At 33.9% G+C, this 10,280-nt stretch overlaps 4 protein-coding genes across 10 annotated transcripts in view; 1 reads left to right on the top strand and 3 right to left on the bottom strand.

Annotated features, from left to right (window-relative positions):
- The window catches only part of LOC118747325 (tubulin polymerization-promoting protein homolog), a 30,719-nt gene that overhangs the window by 2,562 nt on the left and 17,877 nt on the right, over positions 1–10,280 (bottom strand). The window lies entirely within an intron of this gene.
- LOC118747323 (alcohol dehydrogenase 2-like) lies at positions 5,389–7,115 on the top strand. The gene is made up of 4 exons (XM_036481358.1): positions 5,389–6,126; positions 6,203–6,430; positions 6,497–6,670; positions 6,723–7,115. Exons 1-4 carry the CDS (start codon positions 6,034–6,036, stop codon positions 7,017–7,019), a joined length of 792 nt encoding a protein of 263 aa, XP_036337251.1. The 5' UTR covers positions 5,389–6,033; the 3' UTR covers positions 7,020–7,115.
- LOC118747322 (probable tRNA N6-adenosine threonylcarbamoyltransferase) lies at positions 6,457–8,830 on the bottom strand. Of its 4 annotated transcripts, none has more exons than XR_004993942.1 (5): positions 8,389–8,650; positions 7,857–8,336; positions 7,591–7,799; positions 7,192–7,520; positions 6,457–6,909 (listed from the first exon to the last, which is right to left on the bottom strand). XR_004993942.1 is itself a non-coding variant. In XM_036481355.1 (5 exons), the coding sequence occupies exons 2-5, from the start codon at positions 8,501–8,503 to the stop codon at positions 7,278–7,280; spliced, it is 1,047 nt and encodes a 348-aa protein (XP_036337248.1). In that variant the 5' UTR covers positions 8,504–8,552; positions 8,608–8,650; the 3' UTR covers positions 6,457–7,277. The 4 variants fall into 4 exon arrangements, 2 of the variants coding, with proteins under 2 accessions (XP_036337248.1, XP_036337249.1); XM_036481355.1 differs by having other exon boundaries at positions 6,457–7,520; positions 8,389–8,552; positions 8,608–8,650; XR_004993943.1 differs by having other exon boundaries at positions 6,895–6,985; positions 8,389–8,652.
- Positions 8,844–10,095, bottom strand: LOC118747324. Its single transcript, XM_036481359.1, has 2 exons — positions 9,708–10,095; positions 8,844–9,646 (listed from the first exon to the last, which is right to left on the bottom strand). The coding sequence occupies exons 1-2, from the start codon at positions 9,975–9,977 to the stop codon at positions 9,242–9,244; spliced, it is 675 nt and encodes a 224-aa protein (XP_036337252.1). The 5' UTR covers positions 9,978–10,095; the 3' UTR covers positions 8,844–9,241.

A 10,280-nucleotide genomic window follows, 5' to 3' on the forward strand; every position in this document is an offset into this window, starting at 1 on the left:
ATATCTGTGTTCATATGGAAAAGTAGCTTATGTCGAAAGGCTGGCTTTAGTATAAATCGGCATTCGCAGCATACGATTGCGAATGACTCACTGGCGCTAAGACGTTGAACAACTTTTGGCAAATAAACGTGGAAGAAATAGTTCCGATACTAGCAAGGCAATATTCTTATTAAGTCTCATCAAAAAATTCCTTGCCGTTTAAAAAATAAAGGGATTGCCGCATTATACTGAAGCCAACCTTTCGACATAAGCTACTTTTCCATACGAACACAGATATGTATGTACATAATATGTACTTCCTACTAAGTATTTGTTTGAGCTACTCTCCCAATTGGCAAAGCTATGGAGACACAAATAATTTTTTCTCTCTTTGAAATATACACTGGCGGCAGAAATAATAGACTCATCGTACTTTTAAGAATTTTGGCTGTATTTATTTAGCTTATTTTATGTTTAATATTTTTTTATAAAAGCCGAAGTAGTTATGCAACAAACAACATGTAAATCCGCTTTTCAAACTTTGAACAAAAATTATAAAAATTTGACAAATTTTCACCGAATTTTCAAACTTTTTATTCAGAATTTTTAGAAAAATGTTTGGTATGCAGTTTTTGAGCCCATTTAATTTTAGTATAAAGTGCAAATTTGAATTTGCTACAAAATACCGTTGATTTTTAAGATTTTTTTTTTAGTAAAAAGTTTAAAAAATTGGTGAAAATTTGGCGAATTTATATAGTTTTTGTATAAAGTTTGAAAAGGGGATTTATATGGTGTTTCTTCAGGGCTAGCCAGGCAATAATAAACATAAAATAAACCATGGAATAATAGCAAAAAATCCCCAAAGTAAAGCGAGTCTATTATTTCTGCCGCCACTGTATAACATTCGTAACATCCCTGGTTCCAATGTTGGTTTACTCCTTATGCACGCATCATTTCTTATTTAGTATAATTTTTTTGAGATGAAATTTAAAAAATAATCGTATATGCTAGCAAATAGCCAGCGTGCTTCACTGCGCCTTAAAAGTATGTTTGTGCTGTTTGATACTCGTTATTTTATGTTAATTGAATACAAACACTAAAGCTAACAGCGGAATTTTTTATTTTTTCATTTTCATTTCATTTAATTAAATTAAAAAAAATGAATATTGCAATATGAGTATAAAACTGACGAGGTTTAGAAAAGTTTACTGCCGAAAATATTTTTGAGGAAAGTTGCCACCTGTTTGAAAATTAAATTAAATTAATAAGATAAATTAAATATTGCAATACGGGTATCAAACAGCACAAAAATACTTTTGAGGCGCAGTGTAGCACGCCGGGTATTTGCTGGTAGCAATATTTGTTAAAATCTGTGTTAACATTTCTTTATTTTCGCAGGCCGGCAAAGCAGCATCGGCTGTTAACCGTCTCACGGACCCCAGCAAGTATACTGGATCTCATAAGGAACGTTTCGATGCCACAGGCAAGGGCAAAGGTATTGCTGGTCGCAAGGATTTAGTAGACGCATCTGGCTACGTATCCGGTTATCAGCACAAGGATACATACGATCAAGCACATTAGAGGCAAAAAAAAAATATTGACATTAATCTTGATATAAGCAAATTTATAATATAAAAAAAAAACATATACTTATCTAAATTCAAAAAAATCACGATAATGCACAAAAAAGTAAAACGTAGCCTTTACATAAATATTATTTTATGAAGATTTTTTTTATTTTTTTTTTAGTGTTAACTACCTTCAAGAAGCATAAATACGTAATTTTTATTTATACACCTTAAGCAAATTTTTTAATAAAATTTTGTGATACTTTTACGGCTCTAATCTGTATCAGTGAAAAATTCTTGTTTTTTTTTTTATGGAAAAGTATGTGAAAAAGTTTAAATTTGTCAGTAAAAAAAGTATTGTCACCGATACCGAATTGGGCTATTAATTAAAACTGCAATAAAAATGTGTATGCATGTAATAAAAAACAATATTTATTCTCAATTGGCTGTTTTAATTTTAAATAACTCTGTGTTATTTTCATATACACTTATTTATGTTTTTATAAGACCTACGTACTGGAATACATATGTATATGTAAAGAAAATTTAGAAAGCAAATTCCATGTGACATTAACAAAAAAGTTCAAAGTTCTTGCATCAGATATACAGATTTAAAATTATAGAATTACTACTACAATGTTTTAGACAATATTTGTATCCCTCTCGTTTTTACGAAAATCAAACTTTTTTAAACCTTTTGAGATGATGCCTTTTTCCAATACAGTACTCAAAGTATATAAAATGTTGTATGTGTGTTTCAAAAGACACTGCTATTTATAAAAAAATTGAGATGCAATTTCGAATAGAAAGCATAGCTCATATTAATAAATATAGTAAAAAAATTAAATAGTTGGGTATGTTTTATTCATTCTGATTTTGGCAAGGTACATTTGTACATTCACAAAAAGTCAATAGTCCAAGCTGACGCAATTAAAGTTACTCACGAAAACGGAAAAAATCACAATCATGATCCACAAACAAATATAAAAAATGTGCTCGAGATTGTCTCAAGAAGTTACACAAAATTTTGTCTGCTGTCGATTAAAGATATACATACATACATACATTGTATGTACATTGGATCGTTACAGAAAAAAGATCGCCGAAAACCTTCAAATATGAAGTGTTTTTGCAAGGCAATTTCGAAATTTATTTTTTTTTTGAAACTGGGGGGTCGACTTTTTAAATTTGTTTTCATATCTTCAGCATTTGCTAGTCGTATCTTATAGCCAGTTTCACGAAAGCAAATTTAAGTGAAAAATTATTATTTATATTTGAATTTAATATGAAAACTGGCAGAAGGAAAAAAATCCTTTTTTCATTTAAATTGCTGGTGAAACTGGTGGTTAAAGTATGATATATCGATGTTTTTGTCACGAAGAGGCATTTTTTTGTTACAAAGCCCATTGGCTTCATGTGCTCCGTTCTAGTACTTACCCACCAGATCTCAGTTCTTATCACCCTAATGTAAGTAACTTAAGCTGACCAAAACGCATTAAAATTTTGCTAAGAATGTATTTCGATTATTCCAGTAGAACTAATAAAAAAAACAGTTGTAAATACTGCACAGTTTATGTAGGTGTTACCGAAAAATTTATAAAAGCGCCTCTAGATTCGTCCAAAAAAGAAGCTGGTATGTACACTAGGGTGGTCGTAAAGTGCATGTGAAAAAATTAAAGTCTGAATTCTAATGTTCTCACTCGCTAGGATTGTTCTACATCGAAAAAATACACCCCTGTTGTTTTATTTCGAAATCAAAAAGCGCTCAAAGTTTTCCATGAACTTTATATGGGGGAAGAAAAACAAATGTTCGTCGAATTTTTTCGATCGGAAAACTCTGTTGCTCTTTAGTAGACTGCCAATAATAATACCTAACTGTTTATTTTACCATTTCTTAATACTAACAATTTTTAATGGGCCCCTATTCTCGCCAGGAATGAGGATGTAAAGGGACGCATAGGACCTGTTCTGTCGTGAATTTCCTTTTGGCGAAATTATTATATCTGGATGCTGAAGGCGGAAGGGAAACAGTACTAAAGAGATATGGAAAGTAACAGACAAACTAAATGCTGTATGCTGAAAATGTCTACAAGGAGAATCATAAACAAAGGATTTCTTACTGGCCACTGGAAGGTAATGAAACATTTGTCTAACTTGGGAGTTGTTAGAAAAAGCAATTTCCCAGGCCAGACCTACGATCATAGTACAGAATAAAAGCTCGTCGCTGATACAAAATACTCGGTGTGCGTTCATTTAAAAGCCATATATATATTTAAAAAGCTTATTCTGACGCGCACAGGGTAAAAGCTTTATCTGGTAGTCTATTGCCTCACAAGTTGGAAGAAATATGAAAGCTGAACATGAAATTTCAATAATGTGCACTTATTTGAATAAGAAAAGTATTTGGGAGTCATACTAGATCCTAAGCTTATTTGGAATTTTTATAAATGTTCTGTAAATTTCGAAATTTGATTTATGTAAATGATTTTTTTTTCTAGTAAATGATATTTTCATAAAAAAATAAAAAATTTTCAATTTTTTTCTCTTTGTTTTGTTTTAAATAAAACTGTATTATGCATTTTTATTCTAAAAACACAATTGTATGTTCGTATTCGATGCTTTAGAAATGTCCCGATTTTTGTCCACATAAATCTGGTCACCGTATCTATAAGAAACTTTTCTATTTTACAATACTAATCAAGATTGTCAGAATATATTAAATAATCAAAAAGTTAATTGTGACTAAGATAATGCAACGATATACTGTAAATCGATATGGACAATTAGAATGCTTCAATGATTTTAAGGTATGAGAAATGATGTTAACATGAAAATGTATGTACATTAGGGTGGTAAAAAAAAAAAAAATTTAAGTCCGAATTTTAATGCTCTCACCCCTAGAATTATTCTAAATCGAAAAAATATACCCATTTTTTTTAATAAAAAAATATTTAGAGGTCGCTCAAAGCGCTCAAAGTTTTCCATGTATTTTACATGGGCAAAAATAACTTTTCAAAGAAATGGTATAGATATCTTAAAAACAATATTTTTCTCTTCAGGATACTTCTAATATTAATACCCCCCATTGCATTTTCTACGGTCCGCCCCGAACGGGGCTTAGTAGCCGCTACAACAACAACAACAACAACTGGGAATCTCCTAAAGAGAAATAGAGGTTCCCCATCGAAAATTATTGATTTTCAAGAATTCTATACCATTTCTACGAAAAGTTATTTTTTCCTATATAAAATACATGGACAACTTTTCCACAGCAATTGTAAAATTTATTTAATTTTAAAACTTCCGCCGAATTATTTCGGAGAAATATTACGGATCGTTTCGAAAATACCGGCAAAAATTTCATTATTTTAATTCCGTGAATAAATTTTTTAAACAATATTATGTATGTATACCTTTTAAGCTTTGGCGGAAAGCACTACCAACTTTTTTATGGATAGTGATGCACCCTAATGCACATACTTGCGTATGTAAATATAAAGGAAGTGTTTGCGATATCGCCAATATATCCTTTACTAACTTTAACTCCAGTCTCGATTTATTTTTGTATTTTTCATTAAGGTGGTTACAGCATTAATAATAGGTACTATTGAAAACTAAATTTCGTAATTTACTGTCTTGAAAAACGGACATCAAATATTATATTAGTATTGCCTAATGTTGTTGTTGTTGTAGCGGCTACAACCTATCCCTAATTATCTCTTCTTCTTATATCAAAGTATCGATATTTTAGTATGAATGGATAAGGGCTTGATGCCAGGAGCTTCCGGTGAGCAAATATCTTTTTTTGCACAAATGTCAGTTACTAGGTTTTGCAGAACCACGATAAACGGTTTTGTACTTTAAACGGCGATAAGTTTGTTGACTAATGCTGGGTCATTAGGGCATTATGGTTTGCTAGATTGATTTCGGTTTCTTGTAATTGATATTATTAAATTGTTCACACCTAGCTTTTACTAGGTAACATTTAAATAAATCTTATTTTGAATATAATTAGGCACAATGCTAGCGTACAAGACGATTTAGGAAACTTTTATGCTTACGCTTAAGCGGTAGTGTGTGTGTTGATATTGCAGTTACACTCAATTTTTTTTCCAGTCAACGTTTCATAATGCTCTCTGTATGTATCAATATCAAATATCTGAGGGGAAGCTTGATGCGCTAACCACTAAACCAAAGTTGGTATCACATCCAAGTCGGCTAGTATAAATTGCTTAGCATCAAGTCGAGATCGTTAGTGGGCACGCTAACCGATTGTAAAGTAGAGTTCTAGAAGAGCAAATTGTACAAAGTGGATTTTTACAATATATTTTGCAAAATTTTGTATTTTCCGTTTGGTATTAAAATTAACAGCGGAGGTGTTCGCGGCCATAGTGGAGTTCCCAATCAAAAATACAATAAACTAATCAACAAAAATAATACTATTAAATTAGTTGAATTCCATACACTTGAGGATTTAAAATACAAAATGGCTTTTCGCGACAAAAATGCAGTGATTACCGGCGGCGCTAACGGCATTGGCTTGCAAGTGTGCAAGCAACTGTTGGCCAATGAGGCGTCGGTGAGCATGATGGATATAGAATAATCTAAATTCTTGTTGCTTGTTTATACATACTTTTTTTATTATAAATATCTAGAAAATTGCAATTATTGATATACAAGAAAATACGGAAGATATCGCTAAGTTACGTGCAGCTCATCCCACACAAACTATAGTGCTGGTAAAAACCGACGTTGCGAATAGGCAGGGCATTGCAAATACCTACGAGGAACTTGGAAAGGCTTTTGGCTCCATTGATATTGTTGTAAACGTTGCTGGCATTTTCAATGATCAGGATGTACAGCGTACCATTTTAGTCAATTTGGTAATTCAAAAATGTTATATCATTTTTTATCACAATATTTACGCATTATGCTGTACGCTTTCATAGGGCGGCATCATTAATTCCACACTTGCGGCTCTTAAAGTGATGAGCAAGGAAAATGGTGGGGAAGGAGGTATTGTAGCAAATATGTCTTCGGTTGTTGGTTTGGATCCAATGTTTCTGCTGCCTGTGTATGCCGCTACTAAAGCAGGAATTATAAATTTCACACGATGTTTGGGTGTAAGTGCTTTTATTTTAGACTTTCACTGTATTCATAAGTATTTATTTGCAGACTGATATTTACTTAAATCGCACTGGCATCAAGTTCATCACAATCTGTCCCGGCGCCACTATTACGGACATGTTTACAAATTTTACTGAGAAAATACTCTTTCCCGATATGGGTGATGAATCATATCGAGTGTTGGATCGTCTCAACAAGCAAAGTGCTGCCGATGTATCACGTTGCATACTTAGCGCTTTAGAAAAGGAGAAAAATGGTGAGGTTTACATAATCGAGGGCAAGCGACTGTTTCCAATGGAAATGAAGAGTTACTGGCGTGGTATCGAGAAGGAATTGAGCGATTAGAAACAAAGTAAAGATTCGTTTTGAAACTAGACTATATACATATATTTAGTACATACAAACATGCTTGCTGGAATTAAATTTATTTAAATACATGAAGTTTTGCTCAATTTCTCAAATCTGAAGCTTAGTACGAATTGTTTGTTATTGAATTTTCAAGAGGCTAGTAACTAACCTTTTTGAAGAATGCAGAACAAATCGTTGTTTGTTGTTTGCAGTTTAAACCAAACTCAATATGAGGCGTCATATTTTGCCTATTCATTAGTCATCGCGCCAAGTGACTAGCACTTCATCTGTACGAAAGCGTTGCGTTACAAATGATTCCTCGAAAGGCATTTGTGTACCAGAACGAAACATTTCAGCGCCTGCATGTGCGATCATCAGACCATTATCGATGCAATAGCGCTCATCCGTAGCAAATAGTTTACCGCCACGTTCTTCACACATGATGCGCATCATTTCTTGTAGGCGCTCATTGCAGCCCACGCCACCCACAATGAGTACCTTTTGTTTTGAATTGGACCATTAATTATTTGTTAACTCTTCTTCGTATAAATTTTAATGAAATACCTACCTCATTAGAACCGCAATGCGCCATTGCACGTTCGGTAATTTCCACCAACATTGCAAATATTGTCTCTTGCAGCGAGTAACAAAGATCCTCGTTACTATATTCTGGTACCTCCGCCGCTTCTTCTGCTTTTTTACGCTTATTCCGCCTTTTGCTGGGATCGGCGATCTCTTCAATTTGTGAAAGAATACCCGAAAAGCTCACATCCATACCTATCAAAAATAAGTAAATATAATAAGTAGTTTGGAAGTTAAGGCATCTACACCCACCTTTGACAACGTACGGCAGTTTTATAAAAATTTTGCCCTTCTTTGCTAACTGCTCTATATTATAACCCGGACTGGGGTCGTTCGAAAGTTTAATTATGCGCGCAAACCGGTCTAAACAATTGCCCACGGCGATATCTATGGTTTCACCAAAAATGCGATATCGTTTATTAGAGTAAGCAATTACTTGTGTATTGCCGCCACTCACGTAGAGCACAATAGGATTTTGCGCGCTTGTTATTAGACGGCCCATTTCTATGTGACCAATGCAATGGTTAACACCTAAAAGTGGCTTTTCCCACAATAACGAAAGTGTTCGTGCCACAATTGCGCCAATCAATAGTGGCGGCGCCATGCCGGGACCTTTGGTATAGCAAATAACATCCAACTCTTTTGGTTCCAGGCTAGCTTCTTTCATCGCGCTTTTGATAAGTTGGAGAATAACTTCTCTATGGTGCTGTGCTGTTTCTTTTGGCAAGAATCCTAAGAATTTTAAAAATTAATAAAAATAATTTATAAATTCTTTACTCACAACCTTCGCCCGGTGGTGTCACATAGGTACGGCGCACATTAGCCAACACTTCTCCGTCACGTATTATGCCAACACCAATTTTATTCGCACTTCCTTCGATGCCTAGTGCGCACACCATTTTAAGTTTTTTACAAAGTTATTATTTTAGTACTTTTATTATAGTAATCCTATTAATTTAATAAGTTATAAAAAATCGGCAATTGCTTATTTTTGTAAACAAACCGGCCTTTGACAGCTGTCACTTTCTTCAAACAGCTGTTCGCCTAGATGATAGATAAACTGTGTCGAAAAACAAGTTCAACTTATCTAGCAACATATTCCATAACCGTAATGTTGCAGAGAAATGTTTATAAACTTGTTTAGCTCATTTGATCGGAGAATTTGTATCTCTTATAAGTTCTCTGATTCAATGCATTTTGGAATGCTTAATATAAGGTTACTGATTCGATTCATTCAAATTCGATTATCCATAGCTATTTTTTTATTGCGATCAATATATGTACATACATACTAAAAATACGATGGATTTTTCATATTACAGATTTCATGCGCCTACACTGTAAACATGTCCACCATGTTGCATACAGTCTTCAAGAGTCACAACTCTAAATTTGGCATTTTTAAAATTATCCCCTAAAAATGTACACAGAGGTTTTATTTACCTTTCAGCAAAAGCTGGAGCAAATTTTTGTTATTTTGTGCTAGGAAATAGTTTTTCGCATTTTCTGTCCAACGTATTATTTTGAGTTGTGACTCTTTTGAAGACGGTGTGCGATATGTGCACTTAATATCTAAAGAAAGTATGTATTTGCAACTTAGATTTTTGTATTTAAATAATAATTCAAAATTTATAACTTTAATCTTCTTCTGGCTCTTCATCTTCCTCTTGTAGATGTTCAAGCTTTAAGGTACCAGCAGCACGTACCTTATTCTCCGTAGCTACTTTATGCTTTTTCTTTGATTCCCTTTGCTGTCCAACAACATATTCTGGCATCACAACCTTGGAACCTTTTAGTCTAGGTTTATCCACCTCCACATCTTTTAGTTCATCATCTTCTTTAGCTTTCATTTGTTTTCTTATTTTACTAGACCTCTTAAACTCGATTTTTAACTTGCCTTCCTCGAAATTTCCCTCTTTTTCTGCCCGCGCTTCCAGCTGCTCGTCCATTTGCTTTAAGAACTGAAAAGCTGCGGCAGTGTTGGTGTGATCTGAGATATCCACATCTGCCAGGGAGTACTTTGTCCACTTTTGTGGATTAACCTTTACGCACGATAATTGTCAAATTAATCTACGAATCTTTGCTTTTTAACAGCAAACATACCTTATAATCTGGCGTCCTGCGAGGCTTTAAACATTTTGATAGTGGCATTTCGTGTTTCTTGAATATACTCTCTTTGCCGCGCATTCGAGATAAGCTTTTATCAGGAGATGGAGCTCCTCTTTTTCTGTTTGGACAAATGCCGCGGCGATAAACTAAATCAATTGCGGGGCTGGCCGAATGGCTTTGGTCTAGCGCTGTTCCGGTTAGCTCTTTGCTTGCATTGTCGAGACAAGCGAACAAGGCGTTCCGCTTCGCCTCAAAATCCTGCATTATTTATTTTTTTTTTATAATCAACCTCTGTTTTTTATAATAAACTTCTGTTTTTTATTAAATATAACTTTTTTATTTTTTGACTCGCACTAAAATGACAGATCAAAACAAAACAACTCAAAGCCAAACAGCTGTTGTCTTGCCACATCGATTAATTAATTGGTATTAGATAAAAATTAAATAGAGGCATTTGGGAAGTAATAGTGAAGACCCACGACAGTCTGGTCTACGTAACCGGAACGACCCAGATTTATAACTGGCCAAGGACTGTCACTCCAGCAACACTCCCCAAAAAGTCTTTGG

This window comes from Rhagoletis pomonella, unplaced genomic scaffold, assembly GCF_013731165.1.
Source record: "Rhagoletis pomonella isolate Grant_MI unplaced genomic scaffold, Rhpom_1.0 Rhpom_scaffold_00011, whole genome shotgun sequence".
In the NCBI taxonomy this organism is placed as follows: Eukaryota; Metazoa; Arthropoda; class Insecta; order Diptera; family Tephritidae; genus Rhagoletis; species Rhagoletis pomonella.

Bases quoted from the DNA above. Each gene is read 5' to 3' on its own strand.
- LOC118747323 (XM_036481358.1), top strand. From the start codon at position 6,034: ATGGCTTTTCGCGACAAAAATGCAGTGATTACCGGCGGCGCTAACGGC. The intron at 6,127-6,202 runs GTGAGCATGATG...ATAAATATCTAG, and splicing joins TGTTGGCCAATGAGGCGTCG to AAAATTGCAATTATTGATAT. The intron at 6,671-6,722 runs GTAAGTGCTTTT...ATTTATTTGCAG, and splicing joins ATTTCACACGATGTTTGGGT to ACTGATATTTACTTAAATCG.
- LOC118747322 (XM_036481356.1), bottom strand. From the start codon at position 8,503: ATGGTGTGCGCACTAGGCATCGAAGGAAGTGCGAATAAAATTGGTGTT. The intron at 8,337-8,388 runs GTTGTGAGTAAA...TAAAATTCTTAG, and splicing joins TGTGACACCACCGGGCGAAG to GATTCTTGCCAAAAGAAACA. The intron at 7,800-7,856 runs GTGGGTGTAGAT...TATTTTTGATAG, and splicing joins ACTGCCGTACGTTGTCAAAG to GTATGGATGTGAGCTTTTCG.
- LOC118747324 (XM_036481359.1), bottom strand. From the start codon at position 9,977: ATGCAGGATTTTGAGGCGAAGCGGAACGCCTTGTTCGCTTGTCTCGAC. The intron at 9,647-9,707 runs GTATGTTTGCTG...TCGTGCGTAAAG, and splicing joins GCAGGACGCCAGATTATAAG to GTTAATCCACAAAAGTGGAC.